Below are 17015 nucleotides of genomic sequence, written 5' to 3' on the forward strand. Positions count from 1 at the left end.
AGGCCTGCTAAGGCGCAGATTAGTTCTAGTTGCTTTTTCAGCCTACTGTGCCAAATTTGTCCCATACAGACGTGAAGTTTCCTTCAACAGATGAACTGGAGAATATGGGCACAGTTACATCCACACCTTTTTGTAGATGCTTTCCCAAAAGGTAATGTTTTTGATCATTTTGATGCCATTGTGACTTGGTCACAGAACTGTATTGAACACACGTATACACCCACCTATTCACAGATGCACACATGCTTATCTCTCAGAACCTGAGAAATATGTTTCCAAACACACACACACACAATGATGCACTGACCCATTTTCATCTTGACCCACATATTTGCATTTTTTAAACCCAAGGAAACTCCAAGTTAAGGAAAATATATGAGCCAAAGGAAATGTCATCAATCATTAAAACTAATCATTTTTCTCTTTGATCTTTCTCATGTTTAGCACAGTATGCAATAATACACAGGAGTATTAAATAATTACTCCCCGATGATTTAACAGACCAAATCAATTGCCATTCCGCAACAAATGAGAACCGCATGGCAGAGAGACAGAAGACCAATAAAAGTACGGCAGATTTGGAACCAAATCTTTTGGTGAATCCTTTAGGATATAATCAGATACTTCGAGGCAAGCAGAGCAGAAGCTCTTCAAAAGGTTCAGATAAAATCATCAATTTATTTAACAGCATTCAAGAGCAGCATGGTGAATTTAACAAGGTTAAATCAAACTAAAACATAACAGAATTTTCAACATTCAGCGAAGACAAAAATGCCTTCTATTTAGAGGGTAGAGGCCTTAAACAAATGAATCTCTTTGAATTATTTTACCTGGAGGGAGTTGAGTAGGCCAAAGTTCTAAAGTACAAGTGTGAAAATGAGAAGGACATTTGATCAGAACCAAGCTATGACCCAAGTATCTTAGAATGCTGCACAGAAAACAAGACAAAGAGATCAAGATCTTGAGGACCTGGAAAACCTGTAACAAGCTTCCAAACTGAATTTCTAATAAAAGGGTTTCCACCATAAACAAATAAATCATAAGGGACCTAAGCAGAAATGACCCTGGAAAAATTAACAAGAGGTGAACGAAATTTGTTAGCTGGGAAGTAACTGGGGCATCGGAAGAATTTGGAGATAATTATAAAGACTACAAGATGGGAGTCTTTCATCTGATGACACACACCAACCTGTGCCAGTGGTGGCTTGTTATTTGTTGGTGGGGAAGGTCCTGATAATCGTTCGTCGGTAACATACCAAATATCGTGGGTGTAATTGCTCTCTGCTTTAGGGAATGTACTGTGAGGCCTAACTGGAATTGACGCAAGACTAGGGCCTTGGAAGAGGAAGCAGTTTTTATTTCAGTATCCTAAATGAATGGAGGGAATGATCCACTCCCCCTCCATAGGGAATGGGCCAGGAAAACAAACCATAGTCCAGTACTGGAGATCCCAACTTTAGCTCTGGGAAAAGAAGACCTAGCATATCCATGATCTGTGATTCTAACTATTCATGTAGTGATTTTCAGGGCAGGGAGTAAGGAGTGTGAAGTTGAATCAAGGTGGATCAATCTGCCTTAGAGATATTATGCATATCTGGGACATTTGATTATTTGAGGAAAAACTGCAAAGACACTAATAAAATCAATTAAAAGTACTATTAAGGTAGCAGGAGGTTCAGGGCCTCCTTGATCTTTGAATAATGCATTGACATTGATCCATCATCTTGTTTTCTTGTTGAGCAGACAAGGTTATAGATGGCAAGTATTAGAGAGGAAACTCATACAGAAGTGTACTGGGAAAGGTGGAGGTTTAGTTTGGCAGGACAGAAAATATTGAATTCTAACCCCGTGCCCTGTGATTTTCATTATCAAGAAGTGAGACAAAGAGTTTTGTTCCTCCCAGTTTAGATTATATCATGACAAGACGGCCAGTTTTTAAGACCTGAACATAAGGGATACCATAATCAGACCAAGACCAATGATTCATCCACCAAATTTTTGTCTACCCCAACAAAAACAGGATTTTGAGAGGGACCAAATGATGGTTGTGCTTTTTGACATCCTTCATCATCGTCACCCTAACATCCTTGATCTTCCCTTTCAAAAGCATTATGGACCTGTCATGTATGAATTGATGCTACCCCTCTTTAACCAGCCCCTCTGAAATTTCTGGCCTGCATGCCTTCCTGTGATGATGTTACCAACAGCTGGGTGAAGATGGGCTTCTTTTTGTTCATTTTAGGTCTCTGCCCGTCGAGTTTCAGATCCAAAAGGTGGAGGAAGAAAAAGAGAAAGAGGAGGGAGACTCAATGATGGTTCAGCTTTCTCTGCACTGCCGGGGATCTTTGCACTATCCCGAGGGAACGTAACTGGAGCAATACAAGGAGGTCGCCTTGACTAAAAGATCCCATAACAAGCCTGGCCTGGGCCCAGATTGTTCCTCTCCCTCCCATCACTCAGCAAAATCCAGAACTAGCTGGTGTCTCTGGGCTACTGGGCCTACCACATGACATGAGTCCAGCCTGGAAAAGCCTTTTTGAATGTATCTCAGGATTGGACTCAATCCAAGGAGCAGGCCCAGGTAACTCTGGGAGTGAAGGAAGACCTCGAGATATCCAGGAATAGCCCTCATGCCAGCCCAGGGGTTCAAGAGATGAGACAATTTATATCCCACAGAACGTTTGGGGCCCTGCAAACTTAGACTGGTAGCGCTGGGAGGACAACTCTCAAGAGTACACCAGGCTCTGGCCTGGTTTCCACTAGGATTTTTGCCATGAACCACTTTCAGGTGTGGGAGAGACTCAAGTGAATTTCCACTTGAGCAGTACATGCCTAGGTAAGTAGCCCCATAGATTCTCTGGCAATTTTCTAACTAAAACTGATCACTAACCCACACTCCATTTCACCCAAGGCTGTCACTGGTCCCAGAGCCCCTACACAGAAACAATCATCATACGATGGAAGATGAACAGTTGGGGAAATGCAGCCACTGGCCAGCCGTGTGACCTTGGGCTAGTCAATTAACCTCACTGGTCCTCAATTTCCGCATCTATAAAATGGGAATAAGGTCGATAGTGATTTCTTTGTGGGACAGGGACTGTGTCTGCTCTGATAACCATCCCAGATTTTAGCACATAGTAAGTGATTAGTAAATGCCATAATTAATTAAATTGGCAAAAGCCAGCAGAAAACATTTCCAGGTCACTCATGTCTGTGGGGCAGTTTAGAGAACCCTGACCTCGCTCATCCAACACAGATGACTGTTTGGTTTTCCTGTTGAGAAGAAACTTCAGGAAAGAGCAGAACACTTGCAGCCTGAGGCAACATTTACTGAATTCTCAACATGCATCCTACAGACTCTGAGGGATAGCATGGGAAAGGGTGGCAGCAATATGGGTTAAATTGCCAGGAGCCTGGAGAGCAGACCTTTGGCTTCAGGCCTAAGCCCCACTATTAGGGCAGGAACAGCCACAGTGTTAAATGCCAGAAATCAGAGCAGGCTGCCGATGAAACACTCTCCAGTGAAAAGCTGAAATCAGCAAGAGACGGCTTGGGGTTTGGAATACTGATTCGCAAACAAGAAGCCCCGGAAAGAGAGTGAAGGCAATTTCATAATTAGATTCTCATGAAATGGATCAAAGAAATCTCAGATTTCCCAGTTAAGGGCTGGCATTAGGCAGGGCAGAGGACTCAGATAGCTCAGAGCTCGGATACAATAGGTGGACTTGGCAGAGGTGATGTTGACTAGAGAGAGATGAGGGAAGCGGGGAGGTTTGGGCACTGTTTCAGTGGAAGAAGTAAGACCGGGGAATGGATTACTTCCTCACCCGGATTTAACCCTTAAGAGGAAGCAAAATGATTACATTCCTTGTATGAAGAGATGGCGTGGCATTGAACCCCATCCTTCCCCACCCCACCCGCATTAGGCCCTGGGCACCTTTGAAGAAGCACCTAGCAAATCCTCATAAATCCAAACTTTACCAGAAAGCAGCCACCTGGCCCCAAATGTTAGCCGGGGAAAAAGCAAATGGAAGCTCCTCTAGCAGCACCCTGACCCTCAGTAAATCTGTGAGGAACGTGACAGGACATCAAAACACCAGGCAACATAGGGACTACGATGGATGAAAAAGCAGACAACAACATGGTTACAAAAACGAACAGGTGAGACAGACCAGCGAAAACGTTTTGACATCAGGTGGATAAAAACAATCTTTGCTGGGTTGGAGAGTTTTGTACCTTAAATCTCATTGAAATAAACTCAAAATAACCTTGGCAGTTAAGACAATAAAGTGCTTATGGACCCACTTCGGCTCTAGTGTAGGCTCTTTGAAGAAAAGCAAATACGGGGGTTGGGAGGAGGAGGGAGCCTGCTTCAAAAATGGCCAGATTATCACATTTGAAAAATAGGAGTGGCTTAGAACCCATGTTAAGACAAAACTATGTCCACCTGAAGGACAGATCTGGATCTCTCACCGTTCCCCAAAGAGAACTGGGCCCACCGGCCCATACCCATTTGTCTAGCCCAAATCATTTTGGGCACAAAACCTCATGGTTGCAGTGATTTCCCTGTGCCACTGAGGACTGGAGGGGTCAAACTGGGTTCAGAGTGGGACAAGGCCTAGGTCCAACCTGTATTCCATCTTGAGCAGCGAAGTCATTGATTGAAGTCCAACAAGTACCTTGGGGGTCCTTTTTGAGTTGAGGGGAGAAGCAGTTAAGGATATCGCAATCCAGAAATGGCTGGCAGGCTCATTAGATGGCCAGGTTTGATCACTCATGGAACCCCAAATCCCAAACCCCGGCACCACCACCGGATTGCTAGTCAAATTCAGTTAGATCCAGGTGAGGAATCTCGCCTCAGAGTGCAGCGGCCGAGTGACAGATTTATTTATCTTACCTGGCCGACCTGCCAAGGCCCAAAGCATTGAGGAGGAGGAGGTGGTAGGTGAACTTGGGTCCAGCTGTGGTCTAAACCACTCTGACATGGATGTGGAGACAGAAGTCTCCACCCCACAGATGGATTTGGTCTAGAGAGTTATTCTGGTTGGAACACACATTAACATTTGGTAACTCTTTGTATAGATGGTTCTCTTAGAATTCAATTAATACCCACATATCTGTCTTTAGAAGGAAGGAAAACAGCTTGTTTTTCCCCCCTCTAACTCAAATTCTTTCTGTTTTTCACAGTGGGTTACCAACTAGCTCAACTTTTTTTTTTTTTTTAATAACAGAATGGCAACTGGCTGGTTCAACTTATTGGCAAGAGGACAAGAAAATCCTTCTGTGGTTTAGGCCCAGTTCTCCCATTCTCTGCTTCTTTCCAGTCTCTCTAGGTGGAAAAGCAATGTTTAACAAAAGCAAAATTGTTAGATAAACAACCATGGCTGTTTGGCACAACCCCAGAAAGCATGCAGAACTCTGGAATCGATTTAGAAATGGCGTTGGAGAGCACTGCAAAGACCTGAACGGCGCAAACGGTCTCCATCGGTCCTCCTCCCACGTTTTCCCTAGAGGAGGAGTACCTGAGTCTGGATCCGATTGAGGCCGCGGAACCAGAGGATCTGGCCACGTCGGAGCTCTCTCTCGGCATGGTCAATCTCTTCTTCGTCCTCAGCCATCTCTTCATCGGTTATTTCGTCCTTTCCGGGCCCGTGCCCCGCCTCCTTTAAACATTTTAATTGGCTAGTGGGAATGGTGGCGATAACCTGAGTAGAGACAAAAGGCCAACAAGCCCCCAAAGCGGGTGTCAGATAAGGGCTGGGACCGAGGGAAACATCTTTACAGGAAGTGCTCCTTGTGGACAGGGAATGAGTTTCCCCACTCTGTTGTGTTGTACTCTCCCAAGCGCTTAGCACAGTCCTCCACCCACCATAAGCACTAAATAAATACCACTGATTGACGGACGATTGAAGCCTGCAGTTGTATCTCCCTGGCTCTCTAGTCACCAGTCCTCATCTGGAGAGTTTTTAAATACTTTAGGTCACCAAACTTCCCCTACCCTTTTGCATGCAGACAGTGACATATTACTGAATTGTGGGTAGCAAGTTGAGCCCGGCCACAGGTCACTGAGGTACATTATGGGATCTTCTTCTCTGGGAGCATGTCTGTCGATTCTATTGTACTCTCCCAAGTGCTCAGTACAGGGCTCTGCACCTAGTAAGTGCTCAAGAAGTGCTCTGCATCTAGTAAGCGCTCAATAAATACTATTGAATGAATGAAGAAATGCCATCGATTGATTGATTTGGAAGTTTTAAAAAAGCAGGACAGGTTTTTTACCTTCTGCAAATGGTTTGGATATGGCCTTGCCTAAGGGCAAGGGGAAAGACTAGATCAGTCAGTCAAAGGCATTTCCTGAGCACTTAACATATCATACACTGTACGAAGCACTTGGGAGAATACAATGCAATACAGTTGCAATAGAGCTCCCTGCCCACAAGGAGCTTACAGTCTAGAGGGAGTTCACAGTTTAGAGGTGACTCTCAAGGTCCTTTTCAGCCTTGAGATTCAGAGAGAATCGAAGAGTTCTTTCAGAATCTAAGCGGAAACTGAATTTGTGATCAAATCCCAATCCCTGGAAGTTATTCATGAGAAAAATCACCAGGACACGTAACATCAATAGTGATATCTCTGTTGGTGTTACTATCATGGGAAGAGTGGATTTAATTGGCCTTATTTCTTTCCCATCTCCCCTCTTAAATCATCATCATCAACAATGGTATTTATTGAGCACTTACTATGTGCAGAAGCCTGTACTGAACACTTGGAAGAACACAACAGAGTTGGCAGACCCACTCCCGACCCACAGTGAGCTTTAAGTCTAGAGGGGAAGACAGTCATGAATATAAGTAATTACAATATATACTTTAAAGATATGCACATAAGGGGATTGAGGCCGAAGGTGGGGTGGCTATCAAATGCCCAAAGATCACAGGTCCAACTGCATAGACGATGACTCAGAAGGGAGAGGGAGCTGGGGAAAAGAGGACTTAATCTGGGAAGGCCTCTTGGAGCAGATGGGACCTTAACAATTGCTTTGTCAGTGGGTAGGGTGGTGATCTGGCATATGCGGAGAAGGAGGAAGTTCCAGGGGGAGGACATGGGAAAGGGGCTGGGAACAAAGTAGATAAAATTGGGGAAAAATAAGTAAGCTGGTACTAGAGAAGCCAAGTGTGTGGGCTGGGCTGTAGTGTATCAGTGAGGTAAGGTAGGAGGTGGACTTACTGGGCGTTTTAAAGACAATGGTAAAGAGTTTCTGTTTGGTGTGGAGGTGGATGGGCAAACACTGGAGGTTCTTGAGGAGCAGGGAGACATGAACTAAACAATTTGTTTTTAGAAAAATGTCCCTTGCTGCAGAGGGAAGTATGGACTGGAGTAAGAGAGGAGGAAGGGAGTTCAGTGAAGAGGCAGATGCATTAGTCAAGGCAGCATAGGATTAGTACTTAGATCAGTATTGTAGCAATTTGGAGGGAGAGGAAGGGGTGGATTTTTGTGACGTTGTCAAGGTCGAACCGACAGCATCTGTTGACAAATTGAATATATGAGTTGAATGAGAGAGATGAGTGGAGGACAGCACCAAGGTTATGGTCTTGTGAGATAGGGAGGATAGTAGTATTGTTGATAGTGATGGGAAAGACAGGGAGGACAGAGTTTGGATGGGAAGATAAGGAGTTCAGTTGAAAAATGAGGCACAGAGAAGTTAAGTGACTTGCCCAAGTTCACACACCAGACAAGAGGCAGAGAGGGGTTTAGAACCCAGGTCTTCTACCTCCCAGGCCCGATCTCTTTCGAATGGCCTTACTGTTTCCATTTTTTTCCATCTATTTGGAGAAAGAGTCATGCCCAGGCTATGAAGAGGTATTGTTCGTTGAACCTTTAGAGCATAGGGTAATGTGGGCCCCCTCAGCCCTGCTATCTCAGTAGCCTATGGAGAATCCAAGCTTTAATGTACCCTCAACTACCTGACTATTCCCTCTTGGAGAAGTCTCCATCTCTGGAGCAGAAGTAGTCCCAAGCTCTGTCAGGGGTTAAACACTGAAAAGGGTAAGGGGCTATAGAATAGCGACAATTGGCCATGATGAGCAAAGGGAAAACGTAGAAAAGGGGGTATTTCACCTGTCCCCAGACCAGCTCCCCCACGCCCACAAACAGGCACCAGAGCCACTGTTCTGTGGTCAGAGGTGAACAGCTGAAGGGCTTGCCACCAAACTGCACAATCACGATCTGCAAGAGAAGAACTGGCGTGAGACAACAGTCCAGATGGTCTGGACAAAAACAAAGCAGAAATGGGATTGGCCCTCTCACCCAGGAGAGGCTTTACCCCTTCCATTCGATGCAGTCTTGCTAATCCAGGCAAACAAGATGCCGCCAATCTGTTCATTTCCAGCTTGAAGTTCACCTTTCCCCTTGAGCTACTTCTTTTAATTGCCACATCCCTCTAAGCTTCACCCTCTTACGCTGGCATATCTTGATCCCAAATTCCTACTTCTGTAATCTACATTCTCTTTCTGAAGCGCAATAATCATTTTTAAGGAAATGGCAGGACCCTGATAAAGGATGGAAAGAATCACTTAGGTTTGGCTTGGCTAAAGGACAAATAGAGAGACAGGTAACAATTCCATACGTGTTCTTGATGGGTGGAGTAATTATTCATATTGCTAAAGGCACATAAATAACTGGAACTAGTAGAGAAAAATACAGTGGAGAGACTGTTTTAAAATTCACGTGTGTTATAGAAGCCCCGTTGCTCGGGACATTTAAATGAGGCCAGAATAAAGTCTCCACTCCCTATTTGGTCGGGAGGAATGCAGCTCTGAGCGGGGTGGAGAACATGAATGACTGATGGAGCCTTTTCTGACCCTGGTTTCTATATTCCACTGTGTACCCTGGTAACTTCAAAAGAGTTCACTCTCAGAAACCCGCCTTCTAAAGTTCAACATACATTTTGATTTCGTTAGGTAGCTTTGAGGTGATTTGTTATCAGCCATTTTGAGAATTCCTTTCTCCTTTTATTCCAGCTGAGGAGTTTGTTAGAGGGAACAGCTAGACAGTCCTGCTTTTCTAATCATGAGGAAGGATGTCAAGGAGGGCGACAAGTACACGAGATTCGGAGGTGATTGGCAGAGCAGAGCAGAACACTGGGTTGGACGGACCATTGATCTTCCCCAGGACAGAGCACTGCTTTTGGTCTCACCTTCTTAAATACAGTGCCCATCTATTCACTAAGGGGCAACAATGAGGATACATTCTCTGATTCTTTGGGTTCAGCCAAGTCTACTTGGCCATTTCTTCTACTTGGCCATTTCCTTTTTAGCAATTTTACCTTGAGGCAAGTGAGGGTAAATGACTTGTTCAAGGTCACCGGCAAATTAAGGCAAGTGAGGGTAAATGACTCGTTCAAGGTCACTGGCAAATTAAGGGTCAGAGCAGTTATAAGAACATCTTCATCCTGTGTTCTCCATCTTCAAACTAAAGAGGAACCGTTCTAAAACTGCTGCGGTTTGATGACTGGGCATTCCCCTAGCATCTTGAATGTCGACCCACGAACCACGTCTCTTACCTGAACACCAAACGTTCCCAGTACAATGGTACAGAAGATGGGATTGCCAAAGATGCCATCAAAGACGTTCCTTTCCCCGTGGATTTTCCGCGCATTGATTTCATTGAATAGCTGCATCATGACGAAAGTGTTGAAGATGATGGTGTAGTGTTCGGAGGGAGGAGAGTGCAGAGGAGCATTTCGGCCACTGTCAATGTCAAAAAAGATTTCACCTGGAATTGCAGAACATTGCAGAGAAAGAGAAGAAATGTTAGTGAAAAACAAATGCAGCAATGTAGTATGAGAATCTCTAGAGTCGTTAGGGTTGGTTTAATTCCTCCCCACCCTGCTGCCTTCCCCCACTGCATTCTCTTGCCTCTAGACTGTAAGCTCACTGTGGGCAGGGAACATATCTACCGACTCTATTCTATTGTACTCTTTTCTCAAGTGCTTAGTACAGCGCTATGCACACAGTAAGCACTCAGTAAATACCGAGGCAATTAACCGATTGATTGCCTTACCATCAAAAGTAGAGTTGTTGATAGCAATTGCCACCCAGTGTGGATTTTTTGGTGCCTTCCCTTCCGTGGACATCTACTAGACGTACCCCAAAATGGTACATCGGTTGTAAAATGATTTGTTTGGAATTTAAATTTCCGACCAGGCCAGGTTATTAGGAAATTTAATAGGCAAGCACATTTGTTAGCCTAATCTAATAGGGACTCTAATAGATGTTATAATTAATTCCCCAAACAATACTCTTCCACTCATTGGAGGAACATTACTGTACACGACAGTGACTGGTCTTACCCCAGAGCCAGTTTAAGCTTTTGTTAGAAGAATAGAAATTTCAGATTGGCAAGATCCATGCCCATCTTTCAGTCAGTAATAATAATAATAATAATGTTGGTATTTAAGTGCTTACTATGTGCAGAGCACTGTTCTAAGCGCTGGGGTATATAGGGTAATCAGGTTGTCCCACATGAGGCTCACAGTCTTCATCCCCATTTGACAGATGAGGTCACTGAGGCCCAGAGAAGTGAAGTGACTTGCCCTCAGTCACATAGCTGACAAGTGGCAGAGCCAGGATTCGAACCCATGACCTCTGACTCCCACGCCCGTGCTCTTTCCACTGAGCCACGCTGCTTCTCTAGGTTTCCTCTTTGTCCTCTGGTCTCCCAGTCAGCCCTCTCCATTCTAAGTGCTACAATTCTATTGCTTACTTTGTATCTGCAAGAGAAACCTCTTCATTCCTCTGATTAACGAGGTACTTTTTCAAATGTATTTTCGCAGTGACCCACTGCTCAAGAATCCTCCAAAAGCTTCTGTTTCGCTACTTGAGAAACACCGTGGCTTGGTGGAAAGAGAATGGGTCTGGGAATCAAAGCACCTGGGTTCTAATTTCGGCTCTGTCATTCATCTGCTTTGTGACCTTGGGGAAGCCACTTCACTTCTTTGTGCCTCAGTTCCTTCAACTGCAAAATGGAGATTCATCTGCTGTGTGACCTTGGGCAAGCCACTTCACTTCTCTGTGCTTCAGTTCCCTCATCTGCAAAATGGAGATTTAATACCTGTTTTCCCTCCTACTTAGACTGTGAGCCCCATAAAGGACCTGATGATCTTGTATCTACCCCACTGCTTAATACAGTGCTTGGCACATAGTAAGCACTTAACAAATGCCACTGTTATTATTATTATTACTCCCAGGAGTAATAGGTGGGGAACTCCAACAAAAGGGCCTCAGGATTTGCCAGTGCTCTAAAAAAAGGAACTGTTTCCCTTTGAAGCTACTTTTCTCCAGAGCCATTGGGAGGCTGCTCTGTCTCTGACATTATTAGCATAAACACTTTGCGTTTGCACATGAATTTCCTTGTCTGATGTGCAGAGCACTGTACTGAGCACTTGAGAGAGTACAACACAACATTATAACATACGCATTTCCTGCCCATAGAGAGTTTACAGTCTAGGGGACAAGATTATAGTCTAGGGGACTAGTTTACAGTCTGGGGCGGTGTGTTTTACAGTCAAATACCTTTTCTCTTTTGTGTTTGGAAGGTGCGAGACCCCCAAACAGAGTTCTTTGCCCATTTCTTTAAGCATCAGAAGTCGAGTCCTGAAGTTAAAAGATTTCCTCCCAACCTGCCCTGACTGCTTCCTTGTCCAATCTTCCCTGTCTGCTCTTTGATTGCAACAAAGGGAAAGACTAATTTTCCTGGGAGAATGGAAAGCCCGGCTTTTCTGGGACTGTGGACGTACCAACAAAAAGCAAGGTGAAAATGATGGTGAGTTGGTAGACCGCGTGTCCCAGAATGTTCTTCATCATGGTTCTCGAGATGAGGGGCTTGTTGCGACCATACGGCTTGCGCAGGAGGAGAGACTCGGTGGGTGGTTCTGTTGCCAGAGCCAGAGAAGCGAACGTATCCATGATCAGATTCACCCAGAGCATCTGGACGGCTTTGAGAGGAGAGTCCTGCAGGAAAGGATATGAGAAGGAAGAAATTAGCCAGCAGGAACAAAGTCAGGGGAGATTTTCACCACAATTCTGGCCCTTTGGCTAAATAAATTGGGGCCAATGTCTTCACTGGGTAGGGTTTTAGCTTCAGAGGGCTCAAAGAAGCTTTATTAAAAATAATAATAAAAATGGATGTGCCAAGCATTGGGGCAGATACAAGATAACCAGATCAGATATAATCCCTGTCATTCATCAAGGCTCACAGAGTAATTAGGAGAGAGAATAGGTGTTGAACCCTCATTTTCAGTTGAAGAAACTGAGGCTCTGAGAACGGCTCTGAGAAGTTAAATGACTTTCCCAAGGTCACACAGCAGCCAAGTAGTGGAGCCTGGATCAAGACCCAGGCGTCCTGACTCCAAGGCCTGTGCTCTTTCCACTAGTCCATGGCAGTAAGTACTCAATAAATGCCATTAATTGACTGTTGAGCCACATCTGTCTTTAATCTTGAAGCGGCGTGGCTCAGTGGAAAGAGCATGGGCTTGGGAGTCGGAGGTCATGGGTCCTAATCCCAGCTTCGCCACTTGTCAGCTGTGTGACTTTGGGCAAATCAATTAACTTCTCTGGGACTCAGTTACTTAATCTGTAAAATGGGGATTAAGACTGTGAGCTCCATGTGGGACAACCTGATTACCTTGTATCCCCCCAGAGCTTAGAACAGTGCTTGGCACAAAGTAAGTGCTTAACAAATGCCATTATTATTATTATTATCTTATTTTACTGATAGTTTGCTTTGTCTTAATGATAAACTGTGTCTGAGAGAAGGGGACTGAAGCTTGTCAGCCAACTTGATTGACTCCCGGGCACAGTAAAAATATGGCTTCCAGGGAATTTCAGGGAAGCAGCATGGCATAGTGGAAAGAGCATGGGCCCGGGAGTCAGAGGACCTGGGTTCTCATCCTGGCTCCTCCACTTGTCTCCTGCATGACCTTTGGCAAGCCATTTCCTTTCTCTGTGCCTCAGTTATACCGGCTGTAAAATGGAGATTAAGACTGTGAATCCTACATGGACTGGTGCTATGTCTAACCTTATTCATTCTGTCGTATTTATTGAGCGCTTACTGTGTACAGAGCACTGTGCTAAGCGCTTGAATCTTATTAGCTTGTATCTACCCCAGCACTTAATACAGAGCTTGGCACATAGTAAGCATTTAACAAATACCACAAGTATTTTCTCGTTCAGATCCCATCCAATCTGACGTGTCCTAGCACTTGCAGGGGAAATAGAACTCAAATATGTACAGACAACTTGTAAATGTGTCTGTCATATTGTTCTATTGTACTTTCCCAAGCACTCAGTACACTGCTCCGCACACAGTAAGTACTCAATAAATATGATAGACTGACTTCTCTCAAAGGATCTCTAACCCATTACTGAGGAACTGAGCCATTTGGTTACTTCAAACTGAGCTATTTGGTGTTGGGCTCCCATTTGCCTGTTAAATATCATTATTATTATTATTGTGGTATTTGTTAAGCAATCTATGATGATCATCCACTATCAAGGGACCTGGGAAGTTTCTTCAATTCACACTTACCTGAGTGATGCAGGCACCTGTAAAGGCCACAATCACTGCCACGACATTGACCGTCAGCTGAAACTGCAGGAATTTAGAGATGCTGTCGTATACGTTGCGACCCCACATCACCGCCTTGACGATGCTGGAGAAGTTGTCATCTGTCAGGATGATGTCCGAAGCCTCTTTGGCTACATCCGTCCCAGCTATCCCCTGGAGAGTCACACACAGGTACAACTGGGAATACCTCCAGAGGCCCCTGCCCTCCCATTTCCTTGCTTCCCACCGACTGGGCTCAGTGACCGCCACACCAGGGTGATAGTCGAGTGTCCCCCTCTGCCATGACATATCGCACAATTAGATGCGTGAGTGCGCAAACCATAACCAGATGCTGAACAAACGTTCAGACTCCATGGCTCCTCTTAGTCATGGGGTGGGGGCCCTAGATATGGCCTAACACCTCCAAAACACCACCAGCCACCAAAAGACCCACACTTTGGAAGAAGGGGGTTTCAAATAGTTTTGGAACTTGGGGTGAGGGGAGGGAGGGATTGTCCAAGGTGGATGTCGAGGGGGTGCCTATTCCCTACCCTAGCAGCCTCCTTGAGAGCTGATTAGTCACCTGTCCACCTAAAGGGTTTGGTGGGAGGTGAGTACCTTTAAGGATGAGGCTCAAGCCACCTTTAAGCTGCAGCAGCATTCTGTGAATCTGGGTGGAAGAGCGGGTAGATTCTAAAGGAGAAAGTTCTCTGTGTATAGGTCACTCGCTTGAATCCAACCTGGGCCAGTGAGAAGGCATCCATCAAAAGCCAATACTGTTTGGTGACCCTTTGGAAAGTGAGTTGAAGGGTCTCACTTCAGTTTCTAAGAAAGATAAAAGAGTTCCCCAAAAACAAAGCTATCCTCAGAGTCCAGCCAGATGAGGCTCCTTGGTTTGAGATTTTGGCAGGAAAACCAAAGAGGGAGCAGACTCTGGTTGTCTCTCTTTTGGGCTCTAGTGGTCATCTCTTCAGGTGGGGATGGGTGAAATAGCAGCAGTGGGCAGGGCTTGATGGAGCACCTGGGTAGCTAAGTGTAATCGGCAGGTGAGACCTGTTTTTGGTGATGAATGCAGGGCTCAGCTAGGGGTTGAGGAGAGTCAATCCAAGACCTGGCCCCCAGTCAGCTCTCTGGGGATTTAACTAATTCGTTCAGCAAAGGCACAGGAAGAGATAAGCTGTCTAGAATGGTGAGAAGAACTATAGCTTTCTGAGTTTTTCCATAGGAATTGGTCTCTAGGGCACTTTAAACGACAGCTCGAGGATTACCACCTTTAAAAGAGTTAAAATGAGATCAGCTTTTCCAAGGCAGATGGGACCAGAGTGAGGGGGCACTTGACTCGTACGGCTCCCGAGGTCTGTTTACCATAGCAAAGCCAACGTCAGCCTTTTTCAGGGCCGGTCCGTCGTTGGTTCCGTCCCCGGTCACGGCCACCACTTGTCTCTGCTCTCCAATGGTGCTGTCGATGATTCCTGAAACACATTGCAGACCACAGCTGGTGCCGGAAGTCCACCTACCGAATGGCGGGGAATGGCGGGGTGGGGAGAGGAGTGGCGCTGGCCTGCCTGTTTCAGAGGGGATCTGAAAGTTCTCCTGGAGCTTTTCTTTAACAGCTGACTGAGGGAAAGCTCCCATCCCTTCCCCAGTTATCACCTCCCCGGCTCCCCTACCCCTCCCCACCTCAAAACATTACTCTCTGTTGGACCATCCCCCTCCCTCTGGGTCTCCACATCCACACTCCTCCTTGGGGTTGAATTCTGCTGAATCGATTAACTTGTCTTTTCTGCTTTTCCATTTCTCTTCTCTATTCCAATTCTATAGATGATTTTCTCCTCCTCTCCCAAGCGCTTAGTACAGTGCTCTAAAAAGGTTAAGTGCTCAATAAATATGACTGATCGACTGACTAATCCTCATTTTACAGATGTGGAAGCTGAGGCACAGAGAAATGAAGAGCCTTGCCCAAGGTCACACAGCAGGCAAGTTGATGGAGCAGGATGAGAATTTAGATCTCCTGTCTTTCAGGATGGTACTCTTTCCTTTAGGCCATGCTGCTTATCTAAATACACGGTGAAGCGGATTAGGCCCAAGGGTGGGCAATTTTATTCTAGGACAGTCACTACTTGCTCTTTTAGGGACAACATGCTTGCCTCCAGGTCTATGCCTCATGAGGTTCCTTTTTTTTTTTCAGTTATAAATATTTGTAGTATATGTGCTTCTTGCTGATGTTGCTCATAAAAACCCTGCACTGAAGGGCATATTTCTTGGCACTTCTTTCCTCATACCACGCCCCGAATACCATTCTACGCTGTCGGTTGAGTTTTGGAGGCTCAGATGATAAAACATCTCAGCATTCTAAAAACATCTCAGCATTCTAACTCTTGCTTTCTGCCTTAAATTTACTGCATCTCAAACAACACTCTGCATTGATCTGCTCACTCAACTACCCCATTGCTTAATTTTCCTTCCTAAGAGAAAGTTTCTCCCACTTCCCCAGCTCATTTTAATCCTTCTTAACTACACAGTCCCATTAGTTTTTATGGCCTCAACAGCTGAGTCCCACGGAGCTACTGCTTTTTTACTCCTCTGTTCTCATTGCTGGGATAGCCAAGGAACATTGACGTGTCCCCTGGAGAGACTTTATTTTAGATGAAATGAGGTACAGTCTCCTGTTCTCATCTCAGTTCTCACCAATTCTTAAGTTATTCCTGTCCCATTTTGGAAAATTTTCCCATCGCTGTCATCACCCAAAATGGTGACATTTTTAAAATGAAGGAATTGGGACTAGCAATGTTATTTTAGGTAAGATTTCCCAAAATGGAGGTGTGAGGGCTGTCAAGTAGGTTGATTATCTTCTCTGTCCCATGAGAAATCTCTTCTCTGAGATATTTGGCAGAGAGCCTCTGGTTGGCTTTACCAGGTACTTATTGCTTCAACAGCACAGAAATGCATAGTGGCCTAGTGGAAAGAGCCCTTGCGCAGGAGTCAGAGGACTTGGGTTCTAATTCTACCACCGCAACTTACCTGCTGTGCGATCTTGGGCAAGTCACTTAACTTGTCTGTGTCTCAGTTCTCTCATCTGCAAAATGGGGATTCAGCACCAATATTCCCTTCAACTTAAAATGTGAGCCCCAAGTGGGATCTGATTATCTTATATCTACCCCTATGCTCAGTACAGTGTTTAACCCATAGTAAGTGTTTAATACCACAATTACTAAAAGTAACACAAATATATGAAGGACTGATAATAATTGAAACAACTTCTTCGGTTCTTCAGTCTCACTGAGGTGATCTTCCCTGGCATGCGATTTATAGACACCCAGACGTCAATAGCCATCAAAGGTTGAATTCTCAGTAAGAAGAAGCCAAAGTTCCCTTTGCTCTGCAAAAATACAGCCTACAACAACTCACCCATCTCT

At 45.0% G+C, this 17015-nt stretch overlaps 1 protein-coding gene across 6 annotated transcripts in view; it reads right to left on the reverse strand.

Moving 5' to 3' along the window:
- The window catches only part of ATP2B3 (ATPase plasma membrane Ca2+ transporting 3), a 131822-nt gene that overhangs the window by 18784 nt on the left and 96023 nt on the right, over positions 1-17015 (reverse strand). For 5 of the 6 annotated variants that reach the window (XM_016227864.2, XM_016227863.2, XM_016227866.2 and 2 more), the window contains 6 exons: positions 14965-15071; positions 13582-13773; positions 11792-12005; positions 9557-9768; positions 8113-8220; positions 5523-5705 (listed from right to left, as the gene is read on the reverse strand). In XM_016227864.2, coding sequence (XP_016083350.1) covers positions 5523-5705; positions 8113-8220; positions 9557-9768; positions 11792-12005; positions 13582-13773; positions 14965-15071 — 1016 coding nt within the window. Of the gene's footprint in view, positions 1-653; positions 2247-5522; positions 5706-8112; positions 8221-9556; positions 9769-11791; positions 12006-13581; positions 13774-14964; positions 15072-17015 lie in introns of those variants that run through there. The other variant, XM_039912313.1, reaches the window with a different exon arrangement.

The sequence above is a fragment of the Ornithorhynchus anatinus genome, chromosome 6 (genome assembly GCF_004115215.2).
Source record: "Ornithorhynchus anatinus isolate Pmale09 chromosome 6, mOrnAna1.pri.v4, whole genome shotgun sequence".
Taxonomy (NCBI): domain Eukaryota; kingdom Metazoa; phylum Chordata; class Mammalia; order Monotremata; family Ornithorhynchidae; genus Ornithorhynchus; species Ornithorhynchus anatinus.